Source organism: Rhinichthys klamathensis, unplaced genomic scaffold (assembly GCF_029890125.1).
Source record: "Rhinichthys klamathensis goyatoka isolate OS25496 unplaced genomic scaffold, OSU_Roscu_1.1 h1tg000123l_1, whole genome shotgun sequence".
Classification (NCBI taxonomy): domain Eukaryota; kingdom Metazoa; phylum Chordata; class Actinopteri; order Cypriniformes; family Leuciscidae; genus Rhinichthys; species Rhinichthys klamathensis.
Genome location: NW_026606660.1, coordinates 6,436,157 through 6,458,888, shown reverse-complemented (window position 1 = coordinate 6,458,888; position 22,732 = coordinate 6,436,157). Strand labels below are relative to the sequence as shown.

Sequence of the window (22,732 nt, the reverse complement as noted above, 5' to 3'; positions counted from 1 at the left end):
CTTTTATATCTTTACGGTGGGATTAAATGGGTTAATCAACAGTTTAAACATTCCCCAAAACCATGTTGAAATTTTATGGTTTTAAAATTTAAATAGACTTTAATCATTCGACCGCTATCGATATCACTGCTACAGCCGCTCTGGCGCTCTCCTGATTTGCCTGCCAAAATGGCGGAGTTTAGATTGCGTGACGTCAGCTTCCGGAGCTCTATGGACTTGATTCCTGAAATGGAAGCAGAAAAATTATTAATCATCACTCATTTTTGCAGTCTTTAAAGTTAATGGATGATCACTGCTCAATCTCAGGCCATAAGCCATCATCATTTTGTTCATTCACAAAGCAAGGTTTAACTTGTGACCAATGATACCATCTATCTGTTCCTACACCCTTCCCTTTAAGACAAACACTTGTTTCAGTTGTTAAGAGTATCTCGTATGGTCCCTCCCAACTAGGTTCTAAACCTTTCCTAGCAATACGTTTGACCATAACAAAACTGCCTTACTCAGGAATGTGTGGAATGTCAGTAGTGGTGTGTTTTTCTGACTAATACAGGGGGCCGCTGATTCCTATTGTGGACGCATAATTCCCTCAATCAGCTGACGGACTTTTGCTTCAGTCCACGTCTTCCCTTGAGAGGTTTCATAATGGTTTTTCGCACTGACTTGTTTAAATGATGGACCTTGACCTTCTGCTCCACCTCCTTTAGCCCAACAATCTTTCTTTGAGTGGCCACGCTTTCCACGTTGTATTGAGCTGTCGCCACTCCTCTTCGATGTTTCCTTCTTCCTTGTTTGATCTCATAGCCATCTCTAGACGGCCAACTCATTGCATAATTTGATCAAATGTTTCGCCTGGATTGACTCCAAGTGATGAGGCTTGTTGGTATTTTGTGCTAAATCCATCCACAAGTGTGTCAGTGAACTGTACATCATCTCTGTCAGGTTGTTTTTTAGCACAGAGAGCCCATCTCTCATAAGCATTTCACCTACGCAGAGCATATTCATCTGGAGATTCATCATCCTTTTGCTTAATTATTGTCACTGATGTGAATGGAATTTTACCGCTGCCCAAGATTTCTTGGATTTCTTTTCGGAACCCATCTAATGCTTGCCAAAGACCCAATGGTCGTCCCACAAGTCTACCCGTCCCATTGGGCTGTTGTTATCGACGCTGGGATGTGTTCCCATCGGTCTCTTGGGATTTTAGCTTTCACAGTGGTGTGTATGTCTCTTAATGTCATTTGATGTGCTTCAACCAAAGAGTCTAGTTCTCTCCAAAACTCTGTGTTTGGATCTTGTCTCTTCAGAGGAGGCAAGGCTGTGAGAATGGCTTGACGTTCTCCTGTTGTGAATGGTCTCTCTTCTGTCATCATTTCAGATTGTAATTCTTCCCTTTTAACAGCACGACTGTTGACTGACACTGCAGTTTTAGCATAGACCCACCCTGAGTGAGCTGTACACAGTCCAAAGTTATTTCGACGCCGGAACAGCTGTAGACAAGAATGTCTTCTTAGGGATTTAGGTGTTTTGTTATAAGATGTAAGGGTAACACTTCACGGTAAGGGTACATGAATTATCATGAATTCATGTATAAGTTCATGCATGAATTATGCATTCATTCATGCATTAATATCTCACTAAGATGAGTACATCATCATGAATTATGATTTATTACGCATGATCATTATGTTTTCTTTGTTCACAGTTATGCCACCATTAATAGCACATTGTTCATCAGTGTTTCAAAGGACCTAGTCACCACTTTAGTTGAGGGGCCACACACATGATGAAGTCATTGATAGATAATGCTTAGTTAATGATGACTACTGTATTGGTCAGACCCCAAAATAGACAAATCATAGCTCATAGCACACAGATTCTGTTAAAATTCAAATACAAATCCATTCTAATAAGTTTGAAGGTTCATTTGTCAATGATCCATATATACAGGTGAAACTCGAAAAATTTGAATAACATGCAAAAATTCATTTATTTCATTAATTCAACTTAAGGGGAAACTAATATATTATATAGACTCATTACTTGCAAAGTGAGATATTTCAAGCCTTTATTTGTTATAATAAACAACTACAGTAGTAGTAAATAATATAGTTATGGTATTTTATTATGATTCCCCATTTAGCCTTGTGTGATTAGTTTTTTAAGCATTGTTTTTAATCTTACTTATAAACTTCCATCTCCCTTTCCCATCAATCCAAAAATCAGCTGCGCTGAAACATAATATAGTAGGTAATTGTCAAAAGAAACACAATGCCTAAAAAAATCCACCCATACGTTTTTGTTTACTCAAATATGCAATCTAAAATAAGGATTTTTTTTCGTTATTGCACATTTAATATGGAATGAAACGGATATTCTCATTTTATCACTTCCTATCACTATCACACTCCCCAATGTTATATTTAACCCCTGTTTAGAAGCCTTTGCCTCTTATTACACAACAAAGGATAAAACTGCATTAATAGAACGGGTTTAACCATAAATAGGCTGTTCGTGGTTTGTTATGCGCTACTAACTTTATCCAATGACTTGAATCTTTTATCTGATAATGTCCCCTAAAACTACTAATTTAGAGAGCAATAATCAACTAGCATGCTTTAATACTAGGGCTGTCAAACGATTAATCGCGATTAATCGCATCCAAAATAAAAGTTTGTGTTTACATAATATATGTGTGTGTACTGTGTATAATTATTTTTAATACATAAATACCCACACATGCATGTGTATTTAAGAAATATTTGCATGTATACTGTATATAGACTGAATGTAGCCTATATATAATGTATATTTTATAGAAATATAAACATTTTATATATAAATAACATATTTTTCTTAAATATATACATGTGTGCATTTATATACAAAATAATTATACACAGTACACACATATATTATGTAAACACAAACTTTTATTTTGGATGCGATTAATCGTGATTAATCGTTTGACAGCCCTATTTAATACACAAGTTAATTTGATTCAGATGTACTGATAATAGACAATCTTATTCTTTAAACGTCTTGCCTTTTAAAAGTGCATCACAAACGGTCTGTTCTGCTGTAACTCTACTGCTCTGCTGCTACTTCCGGGAACTATTGAGAGGCTCCACGAGCAGCCATTGCTGTAAAGAAACGTTCCATTGGGCAGAATGGAGTTGTCGCAACTCTATCTCTATATGGCTCTAGTTTTTCTCAGCCCCAAAAAGTGACAATTTAAACATGCAGAAAAAATATCTGCTGGGTACTTTGAGCTAAAACTTCACATACACACTATTGACTTATTTTACGTCTTGTGAAAGGGGGCATAATAGGTTCCCTTTAATACTGTTCTCAAAAGTTTGGCATAAAAACATCATTCATGGAATGTTTTTTTCCTGAAACATTTTAGTCGGATGTTTGTCCAAAATTTTTTAAACGCTACAACTTGTTTCAGAGAACAATCAAAAGTAACATCCCCCTCTGGTGAAAATCAAGTTTATATGTGTAAAATATATGTTATTAAATCATGTGTAAATTCAAAAGTCAAAACCATTGCTGAGTATTTTCTTTTTAAAACTGCAGTGAATCAAAGACAGTCTCAAAACGCTGTTTAAAATCGCTGGTGTTTTTGACATCACTAACCTTGTAACCAATCACGTCAACGTTTGATCGCCAACATGTGGATCTCTGAGCTGGGCTGCGTTCAGCCCCGACAAAACGTCGCACAACGTTTTTTAAACCGAAACGGTGATGCGTTGAACGCACTGTTCTGATGACGCAAGAGTTGCAACTATGGCAGCTGAGAAAGGCCATTCTTTGTGTTCTTTGTGAAGAATTTTCAGAGCCTGATGAAGTCGGTATAAATATGTGTTTAATAGCCTACTACAAAATATGCCCGATACAGTTACTACACTTGCCGCCCAGAACACAAGAGAACATCCCAATCGATTTGTGGAAACTGAAATGGAAGCACACATCTTACCTAATTCAGACTAACACACATCTATTTAGCCTCACATACTGTTTTAATACCTTGTATTTTCTTTCTCATTTTTAGGAAAAGCACTTAATTTATTTCTATACCAAATGTCACACACTTGCAATGAAGCTAAAAATATAAACAACTACATCATTATGTTGATATCCTATATTTTTACAATAAAACTTACGACAAACATGTCTTCTAATATCCTCAGTTGTTGCCTATACCGAGCTGCATCGAACACATTTGTAAATTACTTTCCTTGAACCCATTGTGTGAGTTCACTTTAATACCGCGTGCTTTATATACATGTTGCTGCTGATTGGACTGCAGTTCTGACACACCCACAAACAAGAGAAAACGTATCTCAAACCCCGTTGCACACCGGTGCACGCCGTTTCCAGGAAACATGACGATCAACCCGGAAACCGTAGCAAAACGTTGCGCACCGTTTTGAACTTGAACGTGCCCCTGGTGTGAGTGAGTGGAGGCAGTGCTAATTTGCATATTCATAGAACCGCATATACTAATTGAGGCAAGGGTGTAGAGTTACATTCAAGCTATTTTAAGGCATGAAGAATTTTTTTTCAAGAAAAAAAAAACATTAAATATGTGATTTTGGTGATCAAATATGAGTTTTAAGGGATAAAATGATTGACTACAGGGGACTAAACGCTCACAGAACATTCATAAATAACGTTTTCATGTGAACGTTAGCAAAACTTTCTTTCTCTCTCTCTTGTTTACATGTTCTTGATATTATGCACGATTAATAATTATTCAGAAGAAAACAATATTAGTATTTCTAATATTTCATAAAAGTCTAAGGACATGCCACTGAAACGTCTGTCCTTTTTGACTGACGTTTCTGTTCTGCATGTATTTCTGTGCTCTATTTTGTCTCGTTTCACTTGAAATACGTACATTATGAAAGTTAATCAGGTTGAACAGCATTTCATGTTGACTTTAGGGTCATCTTCATGTTTTTCCATTTCTCTTTCAGGATCCGTTTGCCAATGATGACACAAAGGCAAAAGCGGTAATATATAAGTCTCTTTTATACTATCTTCGTCACATCACGACCGTTGTCTTCTACCTTTATACACTGCTAACATATTCTTCTTTATTTTAGAAGTCAGAAAACGAGACAAGCCAAGGTCAGTTCATTTTAACACACAATTACATATATACTTAAAGGTATTGTAGGTAGGAATTTTATTAAAAACTTTTTTCCAAATTTGTTTAAACTTTCTGTATATATCAATGCATAATTAAAATGTAAGTACTCTGAAAAAGAAAGTATAAAAATCGAGTGTCTGTAGACCTCTCACGACTGTTTTAAAGACAGCTCATTATTTCCATTCACTCCACCCCCTCCCTTCTGGGCTCCTTCCAAAGCCACGCCCCAAAAACACATGAACGCGCGACTCCGACTGCTGAGCTGAAGACGCATTATTTACCTGAGACGAGCGGGACGAGCGGAGAGGAAGGAGCGCAGTGCATGTAGTGACATCATGTCAGAATCACATGTAATAAAAAAAATCTAACTGTATCATTATGAAGATAAACAAATAAGATGTATTTTAGTACTCACTATCAAGCTAGCATATATCGGTAAAGTTTAAAATATATATTGATTCGCTAACGAGCTAGTTATCTATAAGGCAAAGCTAAAAACAGGTTGCATGATACACGTTTTTCCATTGCCATCATTTACACTGTGATGAAGATGAATTTCGTGTAACATTCATAACATATATGGTGTTCTGCATGTAAGAGTTTCCATGATGAAAGCATTGTTGACTCTGATGAGGACTATCTGATAATCACTCTCCAGAGACAAGTAGCCTACCGCATCGTCAGCTCGTTGTTTATCCAAAGACTTTTTGTTCATTACCTTTTCTAGTAACGTTACTGTCTTCCTTTTTTTGCCTGGTTAAGGTTTGCCTTCGCGAACTGCATATGTGAATTTTGATTGGTCTTTCTCTGCCATTGTTTTGCTATTCCTAGGTTCCGTGCCTCTTGAATTCCTCAAATCAAACGGGTACGCGCAAGTGGGCAGGTCCTGTGTGGCAAAAGGGTGGTTGCCATGGTTGCGAGAGAGTGACAGTCGCCTAAGCCAATCCTTTGTTTCGTCCCGGAAGGAAATAATGAGCTGTGTTTAGTGCAGATTAAACGGTCTAGAGTCACTCGATTTTTATACTCTTTTTATCAGAGTACTTACATTTTAATTATGCATTGATAAATGCAGAAAGTTTAAACAAATTTGGAAAAAAGTTTTTTATAAAATTCCTACCTATAATACCTTTAAGCAGAGCTTATTAAAGGGATACTCCACCCAAAAATGAAAATTCTGTCATCATTTACTCACCCTCAAGTTGTTGCAAACCTGAGTTTCTTTCTTCTGCTGAAAACAAAGGAAGATATTTTGTAGAATGATTGGGAATGATTGAAATACTTCCATAGTATTTTGGTGCCAAACAACTGTTTGGTTCCAATCGTTCTTCAAAATATCTTCCTTTGTGTTCAGCAGAAGAAAGAAACTCATACAGGTTTGCAACAACTTGAGGGTGAGTAAATGATGACAGAATTTTCATTTTTGGGTGGAGTGTCCCTTTAACCAGTCGTCATTAAAACCTGTATGCTATTATTTTGCCCTCTGTGTTTGAAGTGTTCTGAAGTAATATGATAGCCTTGAGTGATGAACAGCAAATTTAAGTTGCATCATGGACATGATTCGAAAAGGTTAAATGGTCATGAAAAAATAGTCACACTTGTATTGTTCGCTCTCAAAAATGACTGCATTGGAGATGAACTTCATCTAGTGAAAACATTTGGTACTGCACCCAAACAAAATCTTACTGAAAGCTCAACTTAACTTGTTTAGATTTATGGCTTTGATTTTCTTAGAGTAAACCATGATTTGGAAATATATATGAATACAGTATATACAATTTAAAAAGTATTTTTGTGCATTTTTCATAATACTATACATAACTTCTATAACTTTTTTTAGATAAACTTTTTTTTTACTTTTTTTTTTACTTTTTTTCACTTTAGCAATTATCTAGCTAATCTGTCTTCTTTTATAAGAGACCAAACTTAAGTCTGTGCTCCAAAGCATTCAAGATTTACAACAGTTTAGGTTGGAAATTTCTTTTTCAGGTCAATGCCCAAAAATAAAATTAAAACAAAAATAATTCTGTATGACATATTCCATAATAATGGCTATAGTGGATGAAATTTAAACATTAAAGCTTTTACATTATGGCCCATTACATGTTTTTCTCCTTACTGGCAGCTTCAAAGATTTGCAATACTGGATATGCATTTTGTAGCCTATTTTATCTCCGACACTGCCCAAATTAGAGCTATTATCATCCATTATAGTATTAATGTAATCCATAAGTTTACACAAAGCACTGTAACATGATAGATATGCAGAAGTTGCAATAGCCTAACTATTAGGATATCCACTCTGACGGAGTTAGTTGAGTTAAAAAACTAGCTCTCTTTTTGTCTGTTTTTATCCGTCATGTAATTTCCCATATACAGTATGTAATGCCATTCCATTTTGTGTAAATCGATTTTTATATCATTCTAATAGCTAAGATAAACATTCTCATCAATAAAAATGATAATTAAAATGAAAGAAAAGACGGGTTCACATGACTAATAACGCCTCAGTCAAGTCAAATAAATGTTTATTCATTATAGCTGCTTTTCATAATTGTCTAAAACACTCAAAACAACATCAGAGATAATACGTTTAACTGTAGGCAATACACTCAATTTAAAAATATTTAGAAGGAAAAAGTATGCCTAGATAGAGATTAAACGCTCGTTTGATAACTTGATAGCTCTATTTTTCATGCAAAGTAATGTAGGCTAATTAATAAGCTATATCGTTTGTCATCAACTTATAATAATTATTTTTAGAGCATTCAACGCTATATGAATTTATATAATATATATATATATATATATATATATATATATATATATTGTCATAATGTGGGTCTTGTGTCCTGTCATGTTTAGTGTCATTAGTGTCTTGTCATTAGTTATCCCAGGTGTTTCTTGTTATCCACGCCCCCTTGTTATCCTGTCTGCTCGTGTGTCTCTGATTATTTAAGCCCTGTGTTTCTGCCCTGTCTTTGTCAGTTATTGTATGAATGTATTTACGTACCACGAGTGTCTTGTCTGTTCTGAGTTTAGTCTGAATTATTAAAGTCTGCTGCTGCATTCAGATCCGACTACCGCCTTTGCTTCCACGCAATTCATGACATATATATAAAATGTCTTTATTCATTAGAACATTGATCTATCTCTAGGGATTTCATTTGCAAAAAAAATATATAATTGTTTTCATTGTATTAATATTATTACCTGACATTTTGTGAATTTGTTGGACATTGGGATGTTTTAACATCGGATACCAGACACAAGATATTTTTTCTTCTTTTTCTTCTTGTCATCTTCATTTATTAAATCTCTTATGGTATAGAAAAAGATGTCCCACATATTTTAGTATAACTCTTATAATCTGTCATGTAGGCTATAGCACAGCGAGTGAGAGAGAAAAATAATATATTTGATTCATTCATGAACGAATAAATGCTACATTACAGAAATATTAAACAAATAACAAAGAAGACTAGGCTATATAAAACAGACTATGAGTGTAAAAAATAAAGACAGTAGTTATGCATATTTTCATTCTATTTGTATTCATAAAGGAACAAATTAAACTAATAATAATAATACATAGGTTATAGATCATTCAAAACACTATGCCCTCGTTGCATAAATACATTTTAAATACTCTATAGCTAGTAGTGTGTAATGAAACAACCATTTGTATCTATTTATTCTATCTTTAACTCGGCATTACAGTTTAAATTACATTAAATACGAGATTAGTCTCGCTACGTGAGCAGTGCCAGAGGGTTAAAGGGGCAGTAAGCCATTTCTGAGAAACACTGTTAATATTTGGAATTAACCCAAACAAATGCACCCCTCCCTTCATTGCTCCACCTCCAAAATGCACGAACACGCAATGCAAGAGTGAGTGTCTCTTTATCATAGCAGAAGCGAACCAAAACAAAGCTTCACGAAAAATAAAGCGAAGATGATGAACGAATGACAAGGAAGAACAAAAAAGTACACAAAAATACATACAAGCAAGAGCAGCACAGCAGACAAACTATGACACCCAAAACTGTCCTGTTACTATAACTAACATTACAACAACAGCATATCTGAGTTCCATTCACACAGCACATTTTCCGAGAATGCGGTTGTGAGTCCTGAAAATGTACATGCATGAGTTCAGATATAGAATGCAGCTGTCACTCCCGTAAATGACTTAACTGCGTGTGAATGGAACTGTATAAAGACTCAAATACAAGATGGCAACCATGTTTGAATGTGGTCTATTTCAGTTTGTGTTTGTTTTTCTGGTAATATGGATATTTTATTTTATTTCAGCTTTATTTCTGTTACAGAATAAGATTTTGAATAGTTTTAGCTTCAGTTTTAGTTAACAATGACAACACTGTTTTTGATGCACCTCTGGTTTGACGTGATTAAATATTCCTGATCTATTCCTATAATAATTAATATTTCAGTAGCCAACACTTATACTGTCACAATCTTAATGATAACTTATAGGAGCCACAGTAAAGCTTCTATGTTGTCACTCTTTTGTTTCTTTTTTCTGTTTGGCTCTCAGATCAGTTCCAGGGTCCCCCGGAGAAGCCCCCGCGGGTGTCCGCTCAGGTAATTGCTGTCTTAATGCGGTTAGGGACGGGGTTGAAGGCCAGAAGAGACTTCTGATCTCTTTTTGAAGCCGCTGAGTAAAGGTGTCAGCCGTCCTTTGGAAGTTTCCAGACGAGCAGATGGCAGCAATCAAATGGCGCTTTTCCACTACACAGTACCAGCTCGCCTCGGCTCGGCTCGGCTCGACTCGACTCGCCTTTGTTTGGTTTTCCACTGTGTAAAAGTTGTACCTGTACCTGCTTTCGGGTACTTTTTTTCGTACCACCTCCGGCGAGGTTCCAAGCGAGCTGAGGCGAGCTAAGCCGATACTAAAATGTGACGTGAAAACAATGCCGACTGCTGATTGGTCACAGAGAATCTGCGTCATCATTGCACGCGCCAGATGGAGTATTTTAAATAGTTTGGCCAGAGATAGTTACTAAACTTACTACTATTATTATGGCAACTCGGAAGAATACGCCGTGGTCAAACGAGGAGGTGCAGACATTCCTTTGTTTGGTTGCCGAAGAAAGGATCCAGCGAGAGCTTGATGGGGCAACGAGGAACGAAATGCGTCGCTATGACGACCGGGTACTATTTGTGGCGGTACTTTCTGCAATGGAAAACGGAGCGAAAAGCGAGCCGAGTCGAGGCGAGCCAAGGCGAGTCGAGTCGAGTCGAGCTGGTACTGGTAATGGAAAAGCGCCATAAGCGACGGGTTTTACTGGAAGCTCTGTGACTAAAACCTGATGAGCTTTGGGCCTTTTGAGCTCACCTTGATAATGGGTCAGTAGAAAGAGGATGAGGGACGATTCCCTCACCGCATATCTTTAGACTTCAGCCTTGGTGAAGTTGAAATGAAACCTTCTGTCTCCGAGCTATGCAGTAGCTTTGGTCAGCACCACCAAATGAGAGTAAGGACTAACGTTAAATCAAATAGAGAGACTAATGACTTTTTGTTTAAAGAAGTGAAACCCACATGGTTCAAGGTTAATATAGGAACAAAAACTAAAACCATACATAAACATTAATTGAAATGAAATAAAATTTATAAAACGGATAGTTCAGGTCCTTGATTCTGATTGGTTGAGCCGCATTCAAAGCCGTTGTAATTACTCAACAAACACACACCTGTGACCGCGTTACATTAGTATTACGCCCGTTTCACACATAGGCCTACTCAACATTTACTAATACATTATTAAATTCAAAGGTTATAGTTGTTAACATTAGTTAAAGGTACATTGTGTGATTCAGGAGGATCTGTTGACAGAAATGCAATATCATATACATAACTATGTTTCCAGTGGTGTATTAAGACCTTACTTACTGAACCGTTAAGTTTTTATTACCATAGAATGAGTCATTTCTATCTACATACACCGCGGGTCCCCTTGCGTTGAAATGCGCCGACATGTTTCTACAGTAGCCCTAAACGGACAAGCGCGTTTCGTTACTTTGTTGTTCTTCGTGCAAGGAAGCTAGCTAAAGTCAGCGAATAAAACACTGACACAATGATGAACGAGTATCAATAATATTCGCAATAACAATATAGTTTTACTGAATAATAAAGTGAACATCATTTCTTAATTTATCTTTGTAAAGAAACCTCATTGCTAAACTGGCTACTCTCTGCTGTCTCAGCCGACGACATCTTTTCCTATCGGCCACCGTAACTTCTGTTGGTTGCAATTTGTAACCTCACCACTAGATGCCGCTAAATACCACACACTGCACCTTTAATGCACTGTGAACTAACATGAACAAATAATGAACAGCTGTGTTTTTATTAACTAACATTAACAAAGATTAATAAATACTGTAACAAATGTTTTGTTCATTGGTAGTTCATGTTAGTTAATACATTAATTAACCTTATTGAAAAGTGTTACCAATAAAATTAACAAATAGAGCAAAATCGTGGAAACTGCAAAGCCTGCTGATTTTAATATCAGTGTCAGGTAAGACACTTGTCTAGACTTAATTATGTGCGTCTATTATAAACAGCTACTTCTATAAACTTGTGAAGTTTACATAAATAGAGTTGTTATAATAAATGAAAACACATATCCTGCGTGATGCATTGCAAGCACACGACCACATCTAGAATACGGACACTCCCACCTAATAAACACAGAGATGTTCGTCCCATCCGAATCGGTCGAATGATAAGATTTGCGAACATCATTTAGAAAACTAGTCCTGTCCAAATAGGGCTTAATATAAATTAAAGCTATTGGAAATATTTAATAACAAAAACACAAAATGACTAAAATTAAAATGAAAACTGAAAAGTAACTCAAATAACACTGACATGGTTTTTAAACCACAATGCAAGAAACATTCTCAGAATTTCATCTGATAAAATCTTTATTAAAAACATTATTTGCAATGATTTGCTACACGTATTAACGACTGATTCTGACCATCATAGCCGGCTCCCACAGCAGAACTGGATCGCACAGATGACATGGTCTACAATAACGTCATGGAGATGGTGAAGGTCGTGGTACAGCTGAAGAACGATGTCAACACGTTACCAGCCTCAGAGTACGTCAATGTGGTGAAGGTGGGTCAACTCTGAACATCTTATTCCTGGTCATTTATGCTTAATGCTTAATGTTTGGAGTTGTGTTTCTGTTTGACAAGGCCATTATTGTCTTATTTTGCAGTCGGTAGGAATGACGTTGCGCAGTCTGATCCGCAGTGTGGAAGACATCCTCCCGTCTTTACATGAGTCCATCAGAACAGAGGTAAAGGATTTCGAAAATATAGCCGTAGTGACTTCCCAGCTAACAGAGAACATTCTCAGATCGTTCTCGATTGGTAAAAGCAAACATTCTTCCAGAGATGTTAATAGAGCATTCGGTAAAAGTTATCTGGTCTTTTTATATTGTTCTGAAAATGTTAGCACAGAAACATCATTTAAACTTTTTATCTCATAATATGACGGAATGTCATAATTTTGACATTTGATCTTATAATTATGACATTTAATCTTATAATTATGACTTAGTATACCATAATTTCAACTTTAATCCCATAATTTTGACTTGTATTTATACATTGTTCATGGAAAGTTTTTTCGGAAATGTTTTAGTTTCGGAACATCTAAAGAACATTCAAAAGTAACATTCTTATACTTTTTACAAAATGATCAAATTAAAGGCGCTATACTGTATGTAAGAATTTTCATGTATTAATCGCTTTTTGTATTGCCAATGTGTGAACGGCATGTAACAAAACCTTTCCCAACTTTATAGCTCGTCTATGAAAGCCTGCAGACTGATTTTTATGTGAAGGACTCGGGATGTTTTTGCCGTTTACGCTTGCTCCCAAGAGCCTCTCTTTCGTTCAATGACACATGAAATGAATGCTTATACAGTGTTCAAGATAATGCCGAAAGAGCCATTCTGTACATGTTATGTGTGCATGAATGCGAGCACAAGCAAGAAGTTGCTGGCTGCAGTTCCCTTAACAGCCACCGGTGTCGCTAATAACACGGGTTCTGAATTCTACGTATAGCGCCTTTAACTTTACATTTTAAAATGTTTTAACGTTCAGAGAACATCCAGAAAATATAGTTTTCATAACTTAATGTGAACATTAGCTAAACGTTCATTGAACATATTTTTGTTAGCTGGGTTAGTGAGCTATTTTGAACGAAACCTCTTAGATGGTTTTACCCAGAATGCACTTAAATGCAGTATAAAATATTGTCCTGGCTCCTCTCTGTTCCTCAGATTGAGGGAACTCAGAAGCTGCTGAATAAAGACCTGGCCGAGCTGATAAGTAAGATGCGTCTGGCTCAGCAGAACGCCGTCACGTCTCTGAAGGACGAGTGTAAGAAACAAATGCTGACGGCCGCTCACACGCTGGCCATGGACTCCAAGAACCTCCTGGACGCTGTGGACCAGGCCAGAGTACGAGCCAATATAGCCAAATCCGCCACAACCTAGATCTGATCCCTGATTGGATGTCAAACAGGGGGTTTTATCCAATGAGAAAGCTAGAGGATGAATTTAATTATAAATGACCTGGCACAACTCGCTTTATTTATGCTTCTGAAAGGTAATGAAAGCAGTGCTTTCGATGTTGAATGTTTTTTTTAGATATATTTTCACAAATGTACGATTGTAATCCTTTTTAAAGAGTCAAAGATGTTTAATTTCTGGAAAAAAGTTTGTGGAAGGAAATAAATACAGATTTTTTTGCCATTTCAAAGCATTAACTTTTTTAATTCTCTCAACTTTACAAGTATGTTTATAAATAGAACATCAATATAATTAGCATTTCTATAAAGTACAACTGATTTAGAATCACAAAAGTACTTTTAATTGTTCTGAAAAGCCTCCATAAATTTAGACTTAAATAAAAGCTGCAGTCAGTAGCTTTTTTTGGGTTAAAAATGATCCAAAATACATATTTGAGAAAATACATAACCAGCCAGTGTTCAAAACTATCTGCTTGCCTTAGTTCGATTCAAAACGGTAAGCTTGTAATAATGTTTTTAACTCCAGTGGTACTGATGGATTTCCGCGGGAGATTCGAGCATGTCTTTGCGTCATTACGTCACATCTGTACACATAAAGAAGAGCCTCGGCTAGTAGGCTATTAGTGTGAGGATGCTGGAGGTGGAGATTTATAACCTTTTCTCACAGCACTTGATATAATTAAACTTATCAATTTGATGGAGGATCCAGAAAGGTTCAAACGACAATCACCAGTGACAACAGATTCACCCGCTGTAAAAAGTTCGTTCGGACTTCGGAGTGGCTACAGAAAAAAAGAGACTGCAACCGGCCCATGCGAAAACAAGGATACATATCGGAAGGACATTACATGTAGTCACGCAATGCTGACGTTGTTAACATTAACAATTTGAGAACAAAGTATAATTTGCACGGTTTTGTGTGATGATGATAAGCGATTTTTAGATTTAATCAGCGCGATTTACTGCAATGTCAGAACCAGAACAAAAGTGGATGTTACTTACTTGTTCAGATGACATTTTCCAGTGAAAATTATTATGTTGGTCATACTTCCAAAAAGAATAATCTGTGATTCTGAATGCCAGTATCCACACCGGCGTGGTGACTGACAGCTGCACACTCCTCAAACATTGTGTTCATCCGCGCTGTGCCGTGTCGAAGTACAACCCATGTAAAGTTGATAATTCCGCGAATAACTGCAATTGCAGATTTCGAACAGAGATGGCGACAAAGAGGAAAAACTGCGGACTGCAGCTTTAAATAAAAAATCAAATTTGTAATATATTTCAAATCATTGAGAGTTCACTTTTTAATCAATTTGGATTACGAGAAAAAATGTGTTAAATTAGTTTCATGTAGATATGATCAATTAAATATTTTAATAAATGTTTTACCTTAATTTTTAATGTTTTTGCCTTTGATGATCTATTATCATTTAATTTCTAGGTTTTTCATGAGAGTGGGAATCCTGGTGTGTTTTACACAATCATCAGCAGAGGGCGACAGCGCTCATGTCGTCTCATTCATCATTAGTCTGTTAGGGACTTTTTTTCACAGCTGTAAAATAGAGCTATTAAGGGATGTGACTGGCAGATAGTCTCACTTACATTAATTATGAATTCAACCGAAGGAGACATTTTCATGTCACGATTCATTCTCGATTTCAGCTGATAAAGACGGATCCTAGTTATTAGTTTGGCTTTAATTGCTCTTCATGTTTGGCAAAATAGTGTTTTAGTTCAGTGGACGAGCAGAATTTCAAATAGTAAATGTCATTTTTCTCCCAGGTCCCATTTGACCCACATGGTCCACAGACCCGTCTTGGATAATTACACGACCTTCGCAATATCAAAAGCATTCTTTTCAAAGACTTATATATATATATAAAAAAGTTATAAATAAATAGTTGCCTTCTGACCTTGGAGATAATTGCTGTTGAAAGCGGCACGAAATGTAATCTACGATTCATTGAACAGTTGAATAAAGGGTAAAGAGTGAACTGAATTGAACTGCCACCCATCAGGGTCACATAAGCGTTTGCCTCTTTCCCAAAGGTTAATTTAGCATATTGCGGTCGGTGACGGCCCCGCTCTTTATGCATATGAAACGACAGGACTCGGGTGCAGTTTGATAGTGCTAAATGTCAAGGCATTCAGTTGTGTTTCCTGCGTTGTAAAAATGAATTGCGTCCTCAAATATTCCCTGAACAGAAAGATATCTTTCATCAAAGGAAGAGAGAGAAAAAAAGACCTTTTATATATATATATATTACAATGTTTGCCATCTTTTTAATGGTCCCTGTAAAAGGTCTTGGCTTCAAGTGTTTATCAGAGCTCTTGATGTTGGTGTGTATCACGGCTCTTAGATCATTCCTGATATCCAGGGAGGTAAGAAGAGGCCGACCGTCCCCAGCAGGCACACGATGATGAACATCCACAGAAAGATACGATCAATCACCATTCCCACGTATTTCCAGTCCTCCTTGACCTGTCAAAAAGCAAACACAGTGCGGTTCAAAAGTGCTCAGAGCGGGAAAACTGTGGACAATGTAATGAGGTCAGTGGCCATGAAGCAGAGGAATATCTGTTTAGCTGGTGGAGAAACACAGCAATATTCACACAAAGGGGTTTGCACTTTTTCAATCAGTCTGTTTCCACTTTAGACTTTTTTTTTATGAGGTCACTGCTTTTATTTGTCAAAATTGTTTTCGTAACTGCAATTTTATCTCTAGTAACTGCAACGATTTCTATAGATCAAGACTTTATATCTCACTATTACAACTTTTCTTTATTTATTTTATGACTTTATTTCTCATAAGTGATATCTGACTTTATTTCTTATTTTAAACTTAATCTCTTTTTTATCTTATAATTATGACTGGATGTCATAATTTTGACACTGTCATCATATCAATCTCTTTTATCTCATAATGTAACTTAGGACATCATCATTTTGACTTTTTATCTCATATTTATCACTTTTTTATCTCATTATGACTTTTTGTGTCATAATTTTAACTTTTATCTCAAAATTATATTTAGGATGTCATAATTATGACTTAGTATCTCATAATTGTAACTTTTTCAACTTTCAATTTAAACTACCGGTAAGTCATACTTACAACTTTTTATCTCATTTGACTTGGGCATTTTATCATAATTATGACATTTAATCTTAAAATTATGACTTGGTGTATCATAACTTTATCTCATAATTTTGATGTTTAAATTCTCATTTTGACTATATTATGACTTATGTTGTAATTTTCACTTTTTATCATAGTTATAACATTTAATCTTGTAATTATGATTTAGTATATAATAATTTCGACTTTATCTCATAATTTTTACATCTCAGTTTCCAATTTTATATTATAATTATGACTTAGCATGTCATAATTTTGACATTATATCATAATTATGACTTTTTTATCTCATGGGATGTCATAATTTTGATGTTTTATTATAATTACGACATTTAATCTTATAATTATGACTTAGCATGTCGTAATTTTGACTTTCTATCATAATTATGACGTTTTATCTCTTAAAATGACGGGATGTCAAAATTGTGACATTTTATCTCATAATTATGACATTTGATCTTATAAGTATGACTTAGTATAATCATAATTTCGACTTTATCTCATAACTTTGACTTGTCAATTTCCAATTTTATCTCATAATTACAACTTTCAATTATGATTCACCAGAGCATTATTTTTTATGTGTCAGAAAGAGGCTTCCATAATCCCTCAAGTCTGCATGACTGAAGACTCACTGAAAAGTCTTCATTCTCAGCGTGCAGGTGATCAGCGATGTAGCGCACCCCGTCCAGGGCCTTCAGGACACACGGTGAGAAGCTGAGACCGGGGTCTGACACGAGGTTCGTGAGCTTTGCTGGACGCTGGCACAGGTTCATCACGTGTCCCAACTGCCGGAGCTCGTACTTCTGGAGTAAAGGCTCCGAGTCGGACAGATGCAGAGACGTGGCGGATGGGGACGAGATGGACGTGGACATCCCCATCCCCACCCCGAACTCCATGTCCTGACAGTCCCGCCCGTCCACGTCGGTCTCCTGCTGAAGCCAGCTCTTAGATGTGCTGAGGTTGGCCGTGTTGCGGTGCTTCAGCTCGGGTTCTGGGCGTCTCATGAAGAGCCAGCGGGGAATGAGGTCCAGGAACACCGAATGAACCCAACTGGGCATTTTATGGGTGCTGGGCGATCGATGGTGCACATTCAGCACAAAGACGGTAATGACTATGGAGAGGGTGACGAATATCATGGTGAAGAGCAGGTACTCTCCGATGAGTGGAATGACCAGAGACGTCGAGGGAATGATTTCAGTGATGAGCAATAGGAAAACGGTGAGGGAAAGAAGGACTGAAATACACAACGTGATCTTTTCTCCGCAGTCCGATGGCAGGTAAAACACCAGCACGGTCAAACAAGAAATAAGCAAGCAGGGAATGATGAGGTTGATGGTGTAGAAGAGAGGCAGACGGCGGATGATGAAGAAGTAGGTGATGTCCGGGTAGATCTCGTGACAACAGTCGTATTTCTTGGTGTTGTAGGTTCCCACGGCGTTGATGATCGCCCATTCGCCACTCTCCCAGTAGTCCTTCAAGTCCACGGTGTTCTCGATCTGCTCCAGGTCAATCTTGGCCTTGTCGTAGGTCCAGGAGCCGAACTTCATCTTGCAGTTTTGTTGGTCGAACGGGAAGAAGGTGACGTCAATGCTGCAGGAGCTCTTGTAGATGGCGGGAGGAACCCAACTCACCTTCCCCGTGTGGAACAGGTGGGCTTTGGTCATGTGGGTCACTGCGAACTCGCCATCCGCACTGTAGACAAAACCACAGCAGTTTATACTATTGTTCAAGAGTTTGGAGTCGGTACGATTTTTTGTAACACTTTACAATAAGGTTCATTAGTTAATGTATTAACTAACATGAACTAACAATGAGCAATACATTTGTTACTATATTAGGTAATCTGAGTTTATGCTAGTTAATACAAATACAGTTCATTGTTTGTTCATGTTAGTTCACAGTGCATTAACTAATGTTAACAAATACAACCTTTGATTTTAATAATGTATTAGTAAATGTTGAAATTAATATTAACTAAGATTAATAAATGCTGTAGAAGTATTGTTCATTCTTAGTTCATGTTAACTAAGGTAGTTAACTAATGTTAACTAATGAACCTTATTGTAAAGTGTTACCGATATTTAATTAATTTTCTTTTTTTTTCCACCAAGGCAGCATTTATTTGATCAAAAATGATTTCAATGTGAAATAACCGTTTTCTATTTTTGGATATATTTTAAAATGTAATTTATTCCTGTGATCATAGCTGAATTTTCAGCAATTATTTCAGTCTTCATGATCCTTCAGAAATCATTATTATTATCAATGTTTTTTTTTCAGGATTCCTTGATGAATAAGTACAAAAGAACAGCATTTATTTTAAATAGAAATATTTTGTAACATTATAAGTGTCTTGGCTGTCACTTTTGACCAATATAATGCATCATTGCAGAGTAAAAGAAACGATCTTAAGTCTTAAGCCTGCATGTTGCATTCAAAAGGCCATAAAAAAACTTAAATATTTACTAACATTATAAATGAGCCACAGAAAGTATGATATGAGCCTTTTAAAAGTGCTTTCTTTAAAATATGGATGAATTATAGGAAGTGTCTTTGATGTATCTGGGGTAGAAACTTTCTTTATGCCTCTAGGAAGATGTTCCATGACAATTGCGATAATTACTTCAAATATCTACATCACTTTTTTTCTTTTTTTTTTTTTTTTTGCTTCAGGTCTGATGATGCAAGAAGACCTCAATTTCTATTTGTCGAGATCAAATTTGCCTCCTAGATAAAGACAGACCTGGCGTTTCCAAAAATAGACAATAATCATTTGACATTTTATTAGGAGATTAAAACATGGACTTTTTTTTAATCAGCTACAGCAGTGCTTAACATCTTATTTCACGCCATGTCTGTTTGATTTCACATATTAATGTTACAGAAACACTAGAGCGCTGGATCTAAGGGCTACAGATATTAATAGAGCGATTAAGACTTAGACCGCCCTCTTTCTTCCAGAGTTTTAACAGGACACTGTTAGTTTAACCATAACCTTTAATGTCCGAATACCCAGGACCACCTTGACAAAATCTTCTTGCATATGTCATGTGTGTCACAACCTTTTTAGAAATATACATCAGTACTTACTTATTGTATAAGACGATGTCAGGCACCCAAATCATCTCCGACGGGACTCTAATAGACATCACATTATCAAACTCGGAGGGGTTCCAGCGCAGTTTATAATCGTTCCATTCCTGCAGGATCCAAAGCAAATTATATTGCATTCAAGATACACATTTGAGGAGTTTTTGCTTTCCCTGGGGATCAAACCCATGATCTTGATGTTTCTGTGCTTTACTGTTTGAGTTACAGGAAGGGTAACTTGAGCTACTAAAAAGAACTATCCCTTTAACGTAACCTCCTGTTCATCAGTTGCGTGGTTGATATAGATCTAAATTGACATGGTGTGATTGTACATCTGTGAGAACTATGCTTCAATGTTACCTTTGAGGTGTAGAGGATGTATTTATACTATTTGGTTTCACCATGAAGGTTATTTGGAGGGTTCATGAATAATATTAGTTGTTGGTTTGAGCTTTGACCACAATATCATTTATTGATCACTTCAGTCAAATATAAAGACTCTCACCTGTTTCAGCCAAACGTTCGTTGTCATCATTTGATTCTTCTCATCCTGTAGAATAACAGAGGATGAAGTTAGCATCAAAGTTCGGTCTGGTAGATGAATAAATCCCACAGACTTGCATTAAAGGAGGGACTGGAAACCAGAGACCCTATAGCAACCACACATTTCCATCAGGATATGTAAAGCTCTTCTTAACATTACTAAATTTATGGCAAAAAATGACTTTTGTAAGAAGGTCTTAGTGGCTTTGAATTTGCCACTCACCAGCATCAAGCATAGAAAACATGCAAAATATCAACTTACCACATCAATAAGCTGGGCAATTGAGAGGCCAAACTTGACAATGACAACATCACTGATGTTCCGCACAGGTCTGGACCACTTATTGTAACCGATGAAGAGTTTTTTAAAAAGTTTGTCTTCTGCATGCGCATGGATCCAACCATCTGATAGTGCTGCAAGACATATTCATAGACAGATTCTGACAGATCTTGATCATGCACTTTATTTTATTAGTGATAACTGATTAATTCAGCACTTTAATTGATTACAAAGTGTCTGGGAAGGTTTTGGAAAGGTACTGTGGAGGATGAGCAACACTGAATATGTCGAAGTTATGGCTGGGTAAAAGAAAAGACTGGCCGAGCAAAGCCGCCTCCTCACTGTAATTACTATTTGTTCCTTAATCACTGCAGTCAGCTCTAATTAATCCAGCCGTCCAGTGATTTGTGATGTGTGTGTTTTTCTTAGTACAGAGGGTGGAAACTTCATATTAGAATCTAAATGGAAAGAAGAGTGAAGTCACACATGGAGAGGAAATAATGCAATGCAAACACAGTGTGTTGAATGGTAAATACCACAAGGTAAAAAAAGAGAGAGAATCTAATCAAAACGCCTCTTTGTTGCATTGTTGCAAAAAATAATAATAATAATTTTTGAATTTCTATTCCCACTGGATATGCATAAGTACTGATTTTTTTTAGCTTGTTTAAAAAATATTTCCAATGGACTACATTTGGAATTAAGGCGAGACACTACAAAAATAGTTTTTTCATGCACCTGTCAAATTTTGAGCTTTTTGGCTTTTCGTAAAGTGTTTTTTTTCGGACTGGTTGAAAGAAAACATCCAAAATACACTTTTAGCGTATCATTTAGAGCACTTTATCTATTTGCGTCTGAAGCCAGATGAGCCAGAAAATCTAAACTTCAGCAGCTTTAGACACCAAACCTTAATTTTTATTCATTTCCTGAAGGTTTTTACAGGCATTCAATACCTAAAAAAATGTGTCTGTCTGTTGACAGTATTTTGACTAATGTCACCAAAAAAAAAAAAAGGATTTTGAACCTGACTTCATCCAATGTTCAGATTTTTATTCTAGAAATGTGTGCAAATTAGTGCATATTTAATTAGATAACACCTCAATTGCATATTTAAACATAACATTACAGAAAACTTGTAATACAATTTTTGTTGTGCAATGCTTAATGTAAAATCAATCAACAGGGGAAGTATGGTGATATTTTATTTATTTATTTTTTATTACCCTATTCACATGGGGTGTCTTGGCTTAAAATATGTATGTTGACTGTTGTACAATTATAAAAATAAAAAAAATGTAATGTTTGCAATGCCCCTCATCCACAGATTGCCAAAGACGTGTTCCTGGATCGACATTCCTGTCGGGAAATTTAGTCCTAACCCTATCCACAACAAATTACCCTATAATCAGAGGGAAATGACAGGTGAATAACAGTAGAAGCACATAACCCTGATAAGTAAGCCTAAACTTCACATAAACTGTAAACGTGTCCCTCAAATCTGATTGGTTGATTGGAATGATGTTCCAGGATCTACAAAGATGTTGATCCAGGAACATGTTGCACTTGGTGAATTCAGGTTCAGATAGATACTAACACGCAATACTTCATCTAAAACTTTCTGATAGCCTAGATACTTTTATTGTTTCATTTACAAATTATTTTAAATACATACGCTACATGAACTAACCTAATTAATTCGATTTCCATATTTTTATATATATTTTAGCCAGTAAAAAAAGAACTGCACTTACCAGGTTTAACGTGTTCCACAATAAGAAAGAGCAGCCACAAATTCTTAAGAAATAATTGTAAATGATTTTGCCCCATATCAACAGTCAGAAGTCCGCTAGAGACGTGTGAAATGACTGCTGGATGTGATGAATGATCGCGCAGTGTTTGCTCGTGCACTGACGGACTGTAAGCCAATGATGACGCTG

At 36.3% G+C, this 22,732-nt stretch overlaps 2 protein-coding genes across 5 annotated transcripts in view; one reads left to right on the top strand and one right to left on the bottom strand.

The window, feature by feature from the left end:
• Positions 1 to 13,959, top strand: part of ptk2ba (protein tyrosine kinase 2 beta, a) — an 82,551-nt gene extending 68,592 nt beyond the window's left edge. For all 4 annotated transcript variants that reach the window (XM_056255974.1, XM_056255972.1, XM_056255973.1 and 1 more), the window contains 6 exons: positions 4,986 to 5,021; positions 5,115 to 5,139; positions 9,717 to 9,763; positions 12,177 to 12,311; positions 12,415 to 12,495; positions 13,486 to 13,959. In XM_056255974.1, the coding sequence (XP_056111949.1) occupies positions 4,986 to 5,021; positions 5,115 to 5,139; positions 9,717 to 9,763; positions 12,177 to 12,311; positions 12,415 to 12,495; positions 13,486 to 13,701 (540 nt within the window). In that variant the 3' untranslated portion in view covers positions 13,702 to 13,959. The remainder of the gene's footprint in view (positions 1 to 4,985; positions 5,022 to 5,114; positions 5,140 to 9,716; positions 9,764 to 12,176; positions 12,312 to 12,414; positions 12,496 to 13,485) is intronic.
• Positions 13,960 to 15,166: 1,207 nt separating this feature from the next.
• Positions 15,167 to 22,731, bottom strand: chrna2a (cholinergic receptor, nicotinic, alpha 2a (neuronal)). Its single transcript, XM_056255970.1, has 6 exons — positions 22,547 to 22,731; positions 20,778 to 20,929; positions 20,478 to 20,522; positions 19,973 to 20,082; positions 17,515 to 18,574; positions 15,167 to 16,221 (listed from the first exon to the last, which is right to left on the bottom strand). The coding sequence occupies exons 1-6, from the start codon at positions 22,620 to 22,622 to the stop codon at positions 16,096 to 16,098; spliced, it is 1,569 nt and encodes a 522-aa protein (XP_056111945.1). The 5' UTR covers positions 22,623 to 22,731; the 3' UTR covers positions 15,167 to 16,095.
• Position 22,732: the final 1 nt, after the last annotated feature.

Bases quoted from the DNA above. Each gene is read 5' to 3' on its own strand.
- chrna2a (XM_056255970.1), bottom strand. From the start codon at position 22,622: ATGGGGCAAAATCATTTACAATTATTTCTTAAGAATTTGTGGCTGCTC. The intron at 20,083-20,477 runs GTGAGAGTCTTT...TGGATCCTGCAG, and splicing joins CGAACGTTTGGCTGAAACAG to GAATGGAACGATTATAAACT. The intron at 18,575-19,972 runs GTAAGTACTGAT...TTTTGTCTACAG, and splicing joins GACATCGTCTTATACAATAA to TGCGGATGGCGAGTTCGCAG.